The 16,719-nt window shown below is 44.0% G+C and overlaps 1 protein-coding gene across 4 annotated transcripts in view; it reads right to left on the reverse strand.

The window, feature by feature from the left end:
* Window positions 1–478: 478 nt before the first annotated feature.
* PAQR3 (progestin and adipoQ receptor family member 3) overlaps window positions 479–16,719 on the reverse strand; it is a 40,231-nt gene continuing 23,990 nt past the window's right edge. Inside the window, exons 4-8 of one of the 4 annotated variants that reach the window (XM_044304978.1) lie at window positions 7,220–7,375; window positions 5,236–5,433; window positions 5,058–5,148; window positions 3,544–3,687; window positions 479–1,082 (exon numbers count right to left, since the gene is read on the reverse strand). In XM_044304978.1, the coding sequence (XP_044160913.1) occupies window positions 3,545–3,687; window positions 5,058–5,148; window positions 5,236–5,433; window positions 7,220–7,375 (588 nt within the window). In that variant the 3' untranslated portion in view covers window positions 479–1,082; window position 3,544. Of the gene's footprint in view, window positions 1,158–3,534; window positions 3,688–5,057; window positions 5,149–5,235; window positions 5,434–7,219; window positions 7,376–16,719 lie in introns of all 4 variants that reach the window. The other 3 variants (XM_044304952.1, XM_044304969.1, XM_044304961.1) reach the window with 3 other exon arrangements.

Raw genomic sequence — 16,719 nt, forward strand, 5'->3', positions numbered from 1 at the left:
CAATAGAATTTGATTGTATAAGTTTAATAAATGAGGCATAACCACTATTCTATATGTAATTATTGAGTGTCTCTTTATGTCAGGTGATGCAGTCAGTTTTTCTTTGTCACAGCTTTCATTTGCATCTGCTGATATAGCACCAACAAACGCGGCAGCACTGTAAAATTTCTTATTAATTTAGAAATGTATTTTAAAAAAAATGTTAAATTCGGGAAGCACAAATGGAAAGCCCTTTGACTTACCCACTAGCTTTTTTTCTGTAATAAACACCATGGGGGGAATTTATAATAAAAGTAAGTCAGACTGCACTGGAGTACACTGCACCAAATTTATCAAACATCACATGGTTTCTTAAATTTGGTGCAACTTTAAACACTTGTACTAATGGTGTAAAAATGCAAGAAGTTACAAATTTTTTGTGCAAATGAGCCCAAAGTGCGGCAGCTAGTCTACAGTACATACAGTACTTGATCCATTCTTTCAATACAAAAACAATCCTTTATTGTAAGTTATGTATTTTTTAAATACTTCACTTGATTTGGTTTAAATTAGGTTAATAAATTAGCAGGACATCCAATAATTAACATTCACTCCGTTGTATAAAAGTCCATGATTTTCTGGCTTGACGTAGACATCGAACTCTGAATGACTAGTAATATTTCCGCACTACGGTATTCAGTATGACATGGCATGAAAGGGAATAAACCTTTACATGCCGATTTGGCACCCGGTATGTTTTTGCGTATATGCCCGTATACACAGGCCTGTAGACACTGTCAGATGGATGCTTGAAATATTTCACGTCACCATAATGATAAACACTCTTTTGGGCATAGATATGGAATGATTTAGACTATCGCTTGCCCAAAGCCATAAGATTATCATTTAAAATATGATTTGTTCTTTCCATATGTCAAGTAAGGACCAGATCCATCATTGCAGTTCCATGCCCAGTGTCTTCTCGAGTTACTACTACTTTATCTAGCATTGTATCAGTCTCCTCAGTGCAGTGTCACCTTAAAATCCCATTCCAGCAGCAAACCTCTGGTACTCTGAATGGATGCCTCATGGGTTTGGCAGAACTAAAACAAAAGAACCAGCACCCATGTTTAAGATTTCTTCATCAGCGAGTGCTCAAACGACAAGAATAGAAGATTCTGGAGGAAACAAACCAGTTTTATTAGTGGAGTATAAGGAGTTTAAGGGGTTGGCCCATCTCCCTCTTTGGTGGCATATCACTTGGATATGCCACCAAAGTCTGACTGGTGGGGGTTCTACCTTTGGGAACTGCACCAATCTCTAGAATGGGGCCCCCAATGGGAAGGCAAGCGCAGTGAGCTCTCCATTCACTTCTATGGGAGATTCAAAAAGAGGCAAGCGAGCCAGATTTTATATTTGCGGACCTCGCATAGAAGCAAGTGGTCAGCAAGCATGGCTACCTCTCCATTCACCTTTATGGGAGTTTAGGGAATAGCAGAGCTGGCACTCAGCTATTTTTGGCACTCCCATAGAAGTGAATGGAGGGTGGCCGCGATTGCGCAGTGCACCCTTGTTCACTTTGAGGGCCCCGTTCTAGAGACAGCAATATGCCACCAAAGTGAGAAATGGGCAAAACCCTTTAAAGCCACCTGCACACATTATGGAATACATGCGGTTTTTCCATGCAGATTCTGTTGCAGAAAAGCAGCAGCGTAGTACAGTACCAGCAAAGTGTAGCACAAATCTCATGTACACTTTGCAGATTTATTTTCTGTGCAGAAATTGACCTGCCATGCAGATCTCCAAATCTGCAGCATTTCAATTATGTTTGCGGTTTTAGCTGTGGATTTCACCCTTTTCAATGGAAGAGTGAGATCTGCGGCAAAACTGCATCTAATCCTCGCCAAAAACCGCTGTTAAACATTGCTGATTTTGGTGTGGATATGCTGCAGAAATGCACATAAATCTGCACAGAAATTCGTACGGATCTTATGTGCGTTGGTCCGTGTGCAGGCGGCTTAACTATTTGCGTACCATTTTCAGAATGTGCATTTAACACTGTTGCAATATATCTATTGGGACACAATAGGTATAATGACATGTAGGTGGATATTCTTTGTCGTCATGCTATTCTGCACCTTGATTAATTCTGGACCATATAGCAAAGAGTGCAAGGATCACTAATGCCTATATGGCAATTATGAGCAGGACCATAAAGAACTAGTCATACTTCTCCAGCTATGACTAAGCGCACGTTCACAAACCTTTAAAAGGCTTCAGACGTTTCAAAAAATAATAATTTGATTTCACACTTTGGCATTTCAGGTTGGTAATACTGAATCAAGTGCAATATTTAGCACCTATCCACTTGGTGTTTATGTAGCAGGACGTGGCAGCACATAATTTAAAGGGTCACTGTACTTTCACACAATTTAATTTAATAGAGAATGGTGTGACTAGCAATTTTATAAATCACTTAATTTAAAAAATCTGCCTGCATCCGCCTAAAAAAAAAAAAGCTGTCATGCCCACTAGGGGTCTCACTTCGACCTAAGTAGCAGTCCACTGCCTATTATCAAGCAAGATCCGTCCCTAGTAACTGAGACACAAAAGATGGCTGAGAGGAAGTGGGGGCGTGTCAGAGCTAGCTGACAACTGCTTCTGAACATCACAGGAGCTTCCTGCCTTTGGCCGCTTTCAGACAAGCATATTGAAATCCGTCAGTATTCTAGCTCAGGATCCTGATGATATACCATAAGTACTGTCATCAGGATTTACATGCATATTTCTTCCTTCCTTTATTATTTATACAGTGCAAAGACTGGAATGTGCATATTTGGAAACAAATCCGCACAAAACTCGGACATGCTGCGGATTTCAAATACTGACGGAAATGATACACCCATGTGAGCAGCGGATTCTGGTAGCATAAACCTGGACTATATACGCATTGCACATACACTCATCTGAAAGAGGCCTTTCTATAAGTGTTATTTATCCCTCCTTACCTGTTCTGTGAGCTCTGGATCTGAAAACTAACATAGTGGGAAGTAAGGGAAAGGATGTCACAGCAGTACAGTGCTGGCAGAAGGGAGACACCCCCTGTTTCTGAGTGACATGCACCTAGCTGTGCAGCTGAAACAGCGAATATGGCTTGAAGAAAAAATAAAAAATAAATAAAAAAAAAAACATTAAGGAAGCCCAAACAACTGTTCATTCACAGTTATGATTGTACAAATAAGCACAGCCATTACGCAAACTTCAACACTCAGGAACGCTTTAACATGAAAAGAGGAGGGGTGTCTATTAGTGTTGAGCGAACTTGTGTTTCAAGCTAGGCGTACAAACTTCAGGTTATCTAAGATTTCCTTTATGGATTCCGCTACCAGGAACCATAAGTTATGGTCCGTGGTAACGGAATCCATAACGGAATTCTTAGATAACCCGAACTATGTACATTGAACTTGAAACACAAGTTCGCTCAACACTAGTATCTATACCTTCACATGCTATTATTCAAAAGAAGCAGCCTACTGTTGGCATAACTTCACTGACCTCCCCCACCTCATGAATGATCCATATGTGTAGGGCACGGTTGGCTGTGTCTGTACTGCATGATGTAAACTGTAGACTGGTGCCACCAATACAACATTACCACTGCAAGAATATGCCACAGTTGATGGCTGGAACCAAGGTAGTTTAGCTGCCCTGTAAAAAATAAAAAAAGTGTTGCATGAAACTCAGAAGCTTTACAATTTAATACAGCATCAAGGACACCATTTTAATCACAAAAATTTTTTAAATACAAGGATGATAAATATTGGATGCAGTACTGTGTACTTGTAGTATGCATTATTAATTACACTATGGCCTCATGCACACTTGTTTTGGTCTGCATCCGAGCCGCAGTTTTGGCAGCTCGGATGCGGACCCATTCACTTCAATGGGGCCGCAAAAGATGCTGTCCGCATCCGTTGCTCTGTTCCGTGGCCTGCTAAAAAAATATAACATGTTCTATTCTTGTCCGCGCTTTGCAGAAAAGACTAGGCAGTTATATTAAAGGCTGTCAGACGCCATCCATGTTTTTAGGATCCGTGATTTACGGATTGCAAACCACACAACGGTCGTGTGCATGTAGCCTAAGGCAGTGGTGGCGAACCTATGGCACAGGTGCCAGAGGCGGCACTCAGGGCCCTCTCTGTGGACACCCAATCCCTGGAAAAAATGGTGTCTATGGCGTACCAATATGCCTTAGACTTTTCCTGCCATTCATCAGCGCAAGGTGCACTATGAACAGCACAGGCAGTGCATGTAATGTAGGCAGGCTATTATAGTTAAATGATAAAGTACATGGAAGATATACTATATTGGTATTCAGGTTAAATATGGCGTGTTGGAATGTTGCGATAAATAAGTAGCTTTTGGGTTGCAGTTTGGGCACTCGGCCTCTAAATGGTTCGCCACCACGGCTCTAAGGCCATCTTCAGACAAACAAAAATCAAACCAGATTTTAAATTCATAGAACTTCTATTATTTTATGGCGTTATTGCAGAGTTCCTTCTTTACATACTTATCAATTCATTTTTAATTGCCTTATACACCAGCTAATGTTAAAATACGGTAATGAAAACCCTTGTAAGCAAGTGACAAGGGAGCCTTGGACCCTCAAGTGAGTACTGGTAATTGCCTGACTATAATGTTATTTCTACACTGCAGGGTTCAGGATTAAAACACAAAGAAAAAGTATATAAATTGGGTATTGTGGTATTCCGATTACACTCCATTTGGAACTTTTCCAACCAGATTATATGCAATATTAAATGGCGCCATTAAAAAACTTGCCCCGCAAAAAAAAAGCTGCGTGAACAGAAAAAAAAAAAAAAGATGCTCTCGGAAGGTAGAAATGAAAACGACAAAAAAAAAAACCCTGAAAATCACAAGGTCAGAAAGGAGTTAAACGTAATCTGACCAGCAATTAAAATCAACTGTTGAGGGCATTTGGGAGCAACAAAGAAGCAACATTAGAAGCCCAAAAAGTAGCACAAGTTACAAAAAAAATATGTTATATTGCTTGTTACCTGGAAAATATCTCTCCGGAACTTTAGAAACATAAAACAGAAATGCGGAGGCTGCAATGAAATACATGACAATGACCCGAGGTGCAAACTCCTGGAAAAGAAGAAATACAACAGTAAATATGATCTGCTCAGTGTCACTGACTTAAAATACAGGAGCTACTTGGTATCAAGTACCTACCTGGACTATAGAAGCCCCGATACCTCCATTGATCCAAATCCAGTGGACAGTAGGAATAATTCCATAACCAGTTACAGAGCAAAATATGATGGAACGCAGTCTGTGCCACTGCTGTGTGAGGTAGCTAGGATGAATCTGAGCAAAGAAGACAGCCAAGATCATAGCCAACACTGTGATCAGATATACCTGGCGCCAGTACTGCAAAAACACAAAACAAAAATTTATGATCATCATAATACAATATAAGTACTGCTGACCAGACCAAGCTCGCCCCCAGTGCATCCCTCAGTGTAAAGAAAATGATGAGGTCACGTTTTCTATTTAAAGCAATGCACTGTAGGTTGCATGTTCACGGGTTTAGTTTCCCTAACATGTGCGTCAGCAGGGTATGGCATCAATTTCTGATGGGTTGTAAATTTTCCATGCATGAGGGCTTTCTCAGCCACTGACTGTGCAGGGCCCTGCAAGACAGCTCTATTCAAATGAATCCAGGAGTGCCGCTGTGGAGGGGAAAGCTGGTAAGGAGATGCTGTGGCACATCACCAACCTATGCCACCTATCATATGTATTTGCCCATAGGTTGCCTGTCAGTACTTTACTGCAATAATACTCTGCAATACAGCAGCACTGCAGTGCATTACTGAAAATATCAGTTTTACACAGTCAAAATAGTAATAGTTAGAACTTCCATGTTTTAATTTTACAGTTTTTTGCTTTATAGCCAAACATTGGGTGACGCAGCCGTTTCTCCACAATATCACTCAAAAACGCACATCCGTCCATTCACGCGTCCACAAAATGGGTCTGCATCCATTCCGCAATTTTGAGGAACAGGTGCGGACCCATTCATTTTCAAAGGGGCAGGGATGTGCTGTCCGCATCCGCACTTCCAGATTCGTAAAAAAAAAAAAAAAATAGAACATACATGTTCACGCAATTATGGACAAGAAAAGGCATTTTCTATGAGAGTGCCGGCAATGTGCAATCTGCAAAATGCGGAACACACATTGCCGGTGTCCGTGTTTTGTGGATCCGCAAAACACAAACGGACGAGTGATTGGACCCTTAGTTGCATCCTGGTCCATGTCCACACATTCAAGCTTTGAGCAGAGGCACTGCCACTGCTACACTCAGGCTTCCATTGGCACTGCCAGCTAGTTAGGAGGACACGCCCCTTCATACTTTTGTATACAAATGTTTGGGGGTAAAAATGCCACTTGCTACAGTTCAGCACGTGACATTGCTATGAGTAAGGATACACTGCAAACAAGGCTTTACTATTGCTGACTCCAAACTGACACCCAAAAATCTCTGTAGGTGCTGATAAAACAAGAAGATGCTGCTTGTGATACTAAGAAAACAGTAAACCCGGGCTAACTTACTGTAATTCACTAATAAGAATATAATGCAAGTAAAAATTAGTAGAAAGGCAAAAATAGAAGATTTGTAATCTGTGCTGTAGAAAGAAATGGTTTCACCAAACAATAAGTTGTTCCCCAACTTCAGCAGGAAGCTAGTGTACGGATTATGTAAGCCGTGTGCATCTCGTACATAATCCGTTCACTATCCACTGACCCACTCAATTCCCCAATTACAGAATATATATTTAATGAACCCCCAATGACTCCGTTGGCATTTGCCTCCCTGCCATAAAAGGCTCTTTTTGAAGTACTGCTGTGTAAGCTCTAGCGCTGCAGATGCAGTTGGCAAAGCGTGTTCAAACAGGACGCACAGAAGGCACGAGTTCAAATGTCCCTTCACTCGTTATTTTTAATATGGAAATTCACTCATGAAAATTATGTGGACTTCAGCTCCCAACAGTGCTCATTAGCAGGATAAATAAGACTCAAGGTCTGGAGAATACAAAATAAAACCTTGCCTGAGGCACTGGAAAGCAATGTGATGGCTTCATTGATTTCAGCCAGGAAATGAATGGCTTCCTGCACTGATCAAGTATGAAAATGCAGAATGAATGATTACTTACATTGTTACAGTAAAAAGCATAAAACACCCCAGAGACATAGCAACCCAAGATGCCGATAGAAATGCCAGCGTAATCCAGTGCCATCCATCGCCGACTGGTTTTCTCTGAGCGGTGACAACAAAAGAGGTGATATCCCACCGAGCATAACATGCACACCTGCAAAATAAAGATGTACATTTCATTCCTAAAGCCAATAGAATAAAAGATTTATCAGATACAACTAAAGTCAAAACCACAAATACTAGGGCTGCAGGATATGGGAATTTTGTGCGATTGCGATTAGGGCCTAAAAATTGCGTTCACGATATGCGATGCAATATTTTAAGGGAATTGTGCTAGAGGTCTATTTGCTGTGGACAGCACTGTTATGGGGGGGGGGGGGGAGAATCTGTGGATGGCACTGTGATGGGGGCATCTGTGGATGGCACTGTGATGGGGGAATCTGTGGATGGCACATATATAGCATATATGCTATGTGCCATCCACAGATTCCCCCCGCCCCCCATAACAGTGTCCCTGCAGTGTGAATGACCCCCAATACAGGGGCTGGGGGCCGGCATCTGGATTAGGAATGACAGCGGGGGCCGGTGCAGTCCCTGTATTCTAATGCACCGGCCCCGCTCACTGTTGTATAATCTTTTCTAACCTGTAGGCATTGTTAAAATATAATAATCATGTGTAATCCAGCTGTATTACTTACAAGTTCCGTAGCAAAGAGGAGGGAGGAGGCAGGCCAGGAGGGCGGGCGGCGCGTCATTCACTATGTCACGCGCCCGCGCCACCTGCTCCATTCATGAAGTGGGCGGCGCAGGTGAATGACGTAGTGAGTGACGCACCGCCCACCCTCCCTCCTACGGAACTTGTTGTAAGTAATACAGGTGGATTACACATGATTATTATATTTGAACAATGCCTACAGGTTAGATAAGATTATACAACAGTGAGCGGGGCCGGTGCATTAGAATACATGAACTGCACTGGTCTCCGCTGTCATTCCGAATACAGATGCCGGCCCCCAGCCCATTCTCCCTCTGTTGATACACCCACCGACCTCGCTGTGCGGCGGCCGTGTATCATTGTAGGTAATCACAGCATTTTTGGGTCCGCCAAATCGCCATAGTCGATTATCGCGATAGGATTGCTTTGGCGATATATCGTGCAGGCCTAACAAATACCATGCTAAACTTTGGGGAGCTGCTATAGCTTGTGGTCTACCCACACAAGAATACTATGAAGCGAGTCTACACTGCTGCACTCTTTCAGCCACTGCCAATCCAAAGGAGAGGGAGGGACTACAATGAGACTCAGCCAACCAGAAAGACGGTGAGTGCCTACACGTCAAGACTCAGCCAACCAGAAAGACAGGGAGTGCCTACACGTCAAGACTCAGCCAACCAGAAAGACGGGGAGTGCCTACACGTCAAGACTCAGCCAACCAGAAAGACGGGGAGTGCCTACACGTCAAGACTCAGCCAACCAGAAAGACGGGGAGTGCCTACACGTCAGGACTCAGCCAACCAGAAACACGGGGAGAGACTACACATTGGATAATCAGCCAACCAGAAAGACAGGGAGAGACTACACATTGGATAATCAGCCAACCAGAAAGACAGGGAGAGACTACACATTGGATAATCAGCCAACCAGAAAGACAGGGAAAGACTACACATCAAGACTCAGCCATCCCTGAGGACAGGGCACATCGTGTAGCCAACCAGTACTAGACACTTGGGGGATCGTCAAGATTTGTTACAAATCTGGTGGGGAGCAGAGAGTGCTTTGTAAAAATGTAAAAAAACAAAACAACATCTTACTCACATTTAACCACTTAACCACTTCAACCCCCCTAGCTGAAACCCCCTTAATGACCAGGCCACTTTTCACACTTCTGCACTACACTACTTTCACCGTTTATTGCTCGGTCATGCAACTTACCACCCAAATGAATTTTACCTCCTTTTCTTCTCACTAACAGAGCTTTCATTTGGTGGTATTTCATTGCTGCTGACATTTTTACTTTTTTGTTATTAATCGAAATGTAACGATTTTTTTGCAAAAAAATGACATTTTTCACTTTCTGCTGTAAAATTTTGCAAAAAAAACGACATCCATATATAAATTTTTCGCTAAATTTTTTGTTCTACATGTCTTTGATAAAAAAAAATGTTTGGGGAAAAAAAAATGGTTTGGGTAAAAGTTATAGCGTTTACAAACTATGGTACAAAAATGTGAATTTCCGCTTTTTGAAGCAGCTCTGACTTTCTGAGCACCTGTCATGTTTCCTGATGTTCTACAATGCCCAGACAGTAGAAAAACCCCACAAATGACCCCATTTCGGAAAGTAGACACCCTAAGGTATTCACTGATGGGCATAGTGAGTTCATAGAACTTTTTTTTTTGTCACAAGTTAGCGGAAAATTATGATTTTTTATTATTTTTTTCTTACAAAGTCTCATATTCCACTAACTTGCGATAAAAAATAAAAAATTCTAGGAACTCGCCATGCCCCTCACAGAATACCTTGGGGTGTCTTCTTTCCAAAATGGGGTCACTTGTGGCGTAGTTATACTGCCCTGGCAATTTAGGGGCCCATATGTGTGAGAAGTACTTTGCAATCAAAATCTGTAAAAAATGACCGGTGAAATCCGAAAGGTGCACTTTGGAATGTGGGTCCCTTTGCCCAACTAGGCTGCAAAAAAGTGTCACACATCTGGTATCATTTTTTTTTATACAAAGTTGGCATTTGACCAAGATATTTATCTCACCCAGCATGGTTATATGTAAAATGACACCCCAAAACACATTCCCCAACTTCTCCTGAGTACGGCGATACCACATGTGTGACACTTTTTTGCAGCCAAGGTGGGCAAAGGGGCACTATATTCCAAAGTGCACCTTTCGGATTTCGCAGGCCATTTTTTTACACATTTTGATTGCAAAGTACTTCTCACACATTTGGGCCCCTAAATTGCCAGGGCAGTATAACTACGCCACAAGTGACCCCATTTTGGAAAGAAGACACCCCAAGGTATTCCGTGAGGGGCATGGCGAGTTCCTAGAATTTTTTATTTTTTGTCGCAAGTTAGCGGAAAATGATGATTTTTCATTTTTTTTTTTCTTACAAAGTCTCATATTCCACTAACTTGCGACAAAAAATAAAAAATTCTAGGAACTCGCCATGCCCCTCACGGAATACCTTGGGGTGTCTTCTTTCCAAAATGGGGTCACTTGTTGCGTAGTTATACTGCCCTGGCATTCTAGGGGCCCTAATGTGTGAGAAGTACTTTGCAATCAAAATGTGTAAAAAATGGCCTGCGAAATCCGAAAGGTGCTCTTTGGAATGTGTGCCCCTTTGCCCACCTAGGCTGCAATAAAGTGTCACACATCTGGTATCGCCGTACTCAGGAGAAGTTGGGGAATGTGTTTTGGGGTGTCATTTTACATATACCCATGCTGGATGAGAGAAATGTCCTGGCAAAAGACAACTTTTCCCATTTTTTTATACAAAGTTGGCATTTGACCAAGATATTTAGCTCACCCAGCATGGGTATATGTAAAATGACACCCCAAAACACATTCCCCAACTTCTCCTGAGTACGGCGATACCAAATGTGTGACACTTTTTGGCAGCCTAGATGCGCAAAGGTGCCCAAATTCCTTTTAGGAGGGCATTTTTAGACATTTGGATCCCAGACTTCTTCTCACGCTTTAGGGCCCCTAAAAAGCCAGGGCAGTATAAATACCCCACATGTGACCCCACTTTGGAAAGAAGACACCCCAATGTATTTAATGAGGGGCCTGGCGAGTTCATATAAATATTTTTTGGGGGCATAAGTTAGCGGAAATTGATTTTTTTGTTTGTTTTTTCTCACAAAGTCTCACTTTCCGCTAACTTGGGACAAAAATTTAAATCTTTCATGGACTCAATATGCCCCATAGCGAATACCTTGGGGTGTCTTCTTTCCAAAATGGGGTCATTTGTGGGGTGTTTGTACTGCCCTGGCATTTGAGGGTCTCCGCAATCATTACATGTATGGCCAGCAAAATGAACGGCACAGATTTCTTCATTCGCATCGATCAATGTGGATGGAAAAATCTCTGCCCAAAAAAAAAAAAAGGAGGGGAAAGGCGTCTGCCAGGACATAGGAGCTCCGCCCAACATCCATACCCACTTAGCTCGTATGCCCTGGCAAACCAGATTTCTCCATTCACATCAATCGATGTGGATGAATAAATCATTGCCGGGATTTTTTTATTTTTTTTTATATACAAAGTGTTTGCCAAAGCATAGGAACGCCGCCTCCTCCTCAGCTCGTATGCCTTGGCAAACATATCTTTTACTGCAGAGTAGAAATCTCGTCTTGCAGGCCGCAACGCAATAATTTTATTAACTTTGGAACAAAACATATAAACTTTAACTTTTTGAACTAAACATTAACCTTTTTGCTTACTTTTTTTTTTTTACCTTTATAGAACAAACCTCTCCTTCCCCATGGGTCAATGTGCAAAGCGCAAATCGCCCAAAGATGTGGCGAAGTGCGTTATGCACTTTGTCCCAGGTGAAAGGAGAGGTTTGCAGCAGCTGTATGTGAATGGGCCCTAATAGCCCTGTGTGCCTGTCCTGGTGAGATGTGATCCCTATGCTAAGTGTACCTGTGTGTGGTACTTCCGGAAACACTCTCCAAAGCATAGGGCAGGGTGGTCAGGACAGTCAGGACAGAAATAGCGGGTGTCACGCCTTATTCCACTCCTGCTACAGACACAACATTTTTTTCGGGGTGGCGGTCGGTTTGAGGTACCAGCAACGACACTGGGGAAATGTCGCTCGTGTAGACGGCTAACTACACTGGTGGATGGGGCCACGGAACCTCCTGGGTACAGGAGGTTCGCGATGATCTCTTCCTGAAATTTGAGGAAGGATCCAGTTCTACCAGCCTTACTGTAGAGAACAAAACTATTATACAGAGCCAATTGAATTAAATATACAGACACCTTCTTATACCAGCGTCTGCTTCTGCGGGACACTAAATACGGAGCCAACATCTGGTCATTGAAGTCCACCCCTCCCATGTGAAGGTTCTAGTCGTGGACTGAGAGGGGCTTTTCAATGACACGGGTTGCTCACTCAATTTGGATTATCGTGTCTGCGTGAATGGAGGAGAGCATGTAAACGTCACGCTTGTCTCTCCATTTCACCGCGAGCAGTTCTTCATTACACAATGCAGCCCTCTGCCCCCTTGCAAGACGGGTGGTAACGACCCGTTGGGGGAAGCCCGCGCGACTAGTTCGCGCGGTGCCACAGGCGCCAATCTGTTCTAGAAACAAATGCCTAAAGAGGGCCACACTTGTGTAGAAATTGTCCACATAAAGATGGCACCCCTTGCCAAATAAGGGTGACACCAAGTTCCAGACTGTCTTCCCACTGCTCCCCAGGTAGTCAGGGCAACCGACTGGCTCCAGGGTCTGATCTTTTCCCTCATAGATCCGAAATTTGTGGGTATAGCCTGTGGCCCTTTCACAGAGCTTATACAATTTGACCCCATACCGGGCGCTCTTGCTTGGGATGTATTGTTTGAAGCCAAGGCGCCCGGTAAAATGTATAAGGGACTCGTCTACGCAGATGTTTTGCTCAGGGGTATACAAATCTGCAAATTTCTGGTTGAAATGGTCTATAAGGGGCCGAATTTTGTGGAGCCGGTCAAAAGCTGGGTGGCCTCTGGGACGGGAGGTGGTGTTGTCGCTAAAGTGCAGGAAACGCAGGATGGTCTCAAATCGTGTCCTGGACATAGCAGCGGAGAACATGGGCATGTGATGAATTGGGTTCGTGGACCAATATGACCGCAATTCATGCTTTTTAGTTAGACCCATGTTGAGGAGAAGGCCCAGAAAAATTTTAAATTCGGAAACTTGGACTGGTTTCCACCGGAAAGACTGGGCATAAGAGCTTCCCGGGTTGGCGGATATAAATTGTGTGGCATACCGATTTGTTTCGGCCACGACTAAGTCCAAGAGCTCCGCAGTCAAGAACAGCTCAAATCCCAGGGCCGAACCGATCTGAGCCGTCTCAACCCGAACTCCAGACTGGGCGGTGAAAGGGGGAACTACAGGTGCGGCTGAAGTTGGGGATTGCCAATCAGGGTTTGCCAGCACCTCAGGGATTCTAGGGGCTCTACGGGCACGTCTTTGCGGTGGCTGCGACGGGGTCACTACTGCTCGTGCCACCGTACCAGCTTCAACTGCCCTTCTGGTGCTCGCCACTTCACCAGGTTGTACGGCAGTGCTGGTACTAGGTCCAGGAAGGGCTGCGCTGCTGGTGTATGCCTCACCACGTAATCCGACAGCACCAGCCCCACTCTGCTGCTCTTGAAGCGGATCCTGCGCAACCTGTGGTCTAGCGACACGGGCCGGGTACGCCTGGTGCTATCAGGGACCTCAGCCTCCTCGTCCGAACTTTGGGTCAGAGAGCCACTGCTTTCTACTGCTTCATATTCTGACCCGCTAGATTCATCAGATGAGAGTTCCCATTCCTTATCCGTCTGGGTCAGAAGCCTGTAGGCCTCTTCAGAAGAATACCCCCTGTTTGACATTTGGGCAACTAAATTTAGGGGTATTACCTGAGACTACCCAAGAAAAAAAGCAAGCCTGTCTTACAAATGGGAGGCTAGCGAAGTACCGGAGGCCGCTGCGGTTGATAAAAAAATATCAAAACTGATTTTTTTATCGCCGCAGCGCGTGTAAAGTGAATGTGCAGTGATCAAAAAATAATAATTTTTTTGTCACTGCGGTAGGGCGGGCGTGGGTGAACGCACGTGTGGGCGACCGATCAGGCCTGATCGGGCAAACACTGCGTTTTGGGTGGAGGGCGAACTAATACTATTATAGATCTGACCGTGATCAGTTTTGATCACTTACAGATACTATAAAAGTACAAATGCTGATTAGCGATACGCTAATCAGCGAACAAGGGACTGCGGTGCGGTGGGCTGGGCGCTAACCGATCGCTAAACTACCTAACCAAGGGACCTAAACTATACTAAAACCTATCAGTCAATAACAGTGAAAAAAAAAAAAAGTGACAGTTTACACTGATCACTTTTTTCCTTTTCACTAGTGATTGACAGGGGCAAGAAGGGGTGATCAAGGGGTTAATTGGGGTGCTGGGAGGTGATCTGGGGGCTAAGTGTGGTGTTGGTGGGTACCCACAGTGATGTGTGCTCCTCTGCTGGAACCAACCGACCAAAAGAAGGAGCAGAGGAGCACAGCAGCCATTTAACCACATCATATTTACTAAATATGATTTGTTAGGTGGCTGCTGATTCGTTTTTTTGAAAATCAACAACCTGCCAGCCACGATCATTGGCTGGCAGGTTGATGACGAACTTGTCTTTGAAATTTTGCCGGCCCGCGTGTCTTTGATAAAAAAAAAAAAAAATGTTTTGGGGAAAAACAAATGGTTTGGGTAAAAGTTATAGCGTTTACAAACTATGGTACAAAAATGTGAATTTCCGCTTTTTGAAGCAGCTCTGACTTTCTGAGCACCTGTCATGTTTCCTGAGGTTCTACAATGGCCAGACAGTAGAAAAACCCCACAAATGACCCCATTTCTGAAAAGTAGACACCCTAAGGTATTCGCTGATGGGCATAGTGAGTTCATAGAACTTTTTTGTCACAAGTTAGCGGAAAATGATGAATTTTTATTTATTTCCTTACAAAGTCTCATATTCCACTAACCTGTGACAAAAAATAAAAACTTCCATAAACTCACTATGCCCATCATGAAATACCTTGGGGTGTCTTCTTTCCAAAATGGGGTCACTTGTGGGGTAGCTATACTGCCCTTGCATTTTAGGGGCCCTAATGCGTGCAAAGTAGTTTGAAATCAAAATCTGTAAAAAATGGCCTGTGAAATCCGAAAGGTGCTGTTTGGAATGTGGGCCCCTTTGCCCACCTAGGCTGCAAAAAAGTGTCACACATGTGATATCGCCGTACTCAGGAGAAGTTGGGGAATGTGTTTTGGGGTGTCTTTTTATATATACCCATGCTGGGTGAGATAAATATCTTGGTCAAATGCCAACTTTGTATAAAAAAATTGGAAAAGTTGTCTTTTGCCAAGATATTTCTCTCACCCAGCATGGGTATATGTAAAATGACACCCCATGGGACAATGTGCAAAGCGCCCAGAGATGTGGCGAAGTACATTATGCACTTTGTCCCAGGTGAAAGGAGAGGTTTGTGGCAGCTCTGTGTGAAAGGGCCCTAAGACCCCTGTGTGCCTGTCCTGTGTGACGCAATCCCTACACTAATAGTGTACCTGAGTGTGGAACTTGCGGAAATACTCCCCTATGCATAGGGCAGGCTGGTCAGGACAGTCAGGACAAAAAAAGGTGGTGTCACGCCTTATTCCACCCCTGCTACAGACACAACATCTTTTTCTTGGGGAACGTTGAGTTGGGGTACCAGGATAGACAGACGGGAAGTGTCTGCCATGTAGCCGGCTCACTACATCAGGGCCTTGGGGCAAAGAACCCTCCTGGATACAGGATTTCCGAAATGATCTCTTCCTGGAATTTTAGGAAGGATCCTGTTCTCCCAGCCTTACTGTAGAGAACAAAACTATTATACAGAGCCAATTGGATCAAATATACAGACACCTTCTTATACCAGCGTCTGGTGCGTCAGGAAACTAACTAGGGAGCCAACATCTGGTCATTGAAGTCCACCCCTCCCATGTGAAGGTTATAGTCGTGGACAGAGAGGGGTTTCACAATGACTCCAGTTGCCCTTTCAATTTGGACAGTCGTGTCTGCGTGAATGGTGGACAGAAGGTAAACGTCCCTCTTGTCCCTTCACTTCACCGCGAGCAGTTCTTGGTCACACAAGGCAGCCCTCTCCCCCCGTGCAAGTCGGGTACTAACGAGCCATTGGGGGAAGCCCCGGCGACTAAGTCGTGCGGTGCCACAGCATTAAATTCCGACTAGATGTAAGTGCCGAAAGAGGGCCACACTTGAGTAAAAATTGTCCACGTATAAGTGGTACCCCTTGTGGAGTAAGGGTGACACCAAGTCCCAGACAATCTTGCCACTGCTCCCCAGGTAGTCAGGACATCCGACCGGCTCCAGTTTTGAGTCTTTTCCCTCATAGACCCTAAAGCGATATGTATAGCCTGTGGCCCTTTCACAGAGCTTATACAGTTTGACCCCATAACGGGCGCGCTTGCTGGGGATGTACTGTTTTATGCCAAGGCGCCCGGTAAAATGTACTAGGGACTCGTCTATGCAGATGTTTTGATTAGGGGTATACGCATCTGCAAATCTGGATGACAAATGGTCTATGAGGGGCCGAATTTTATGGAGCCGGTCATAAGCAGGGTGGCCTCTTGGATGACAGGTGGTGCTATTGTCAGCGAAATGCATAAAGCACATGATGGCCTCAAAACGCGCCCTAGACATTGCAGCAGAGAACATGGGCATGAAATGTATTGGGTCTTTAGACCAATATGA

The sequence above is a fragment of the Bufo gargarizans genome, chromosome 1, assembly GCF_014858855.1.
Source record: "Bufo gargarizans isolate SCDJY-AF-19 chromosome 1, ASM1485885v1, whole genome shotgun sequence".
In the NCBI taxonomy this organism is placed as follows: domain Eukaryota; kingdom Metazoa; phylum Chordata; class Amphibia; order Anura; family Bufonidae; genus Bufo; species Bufo gargarizans.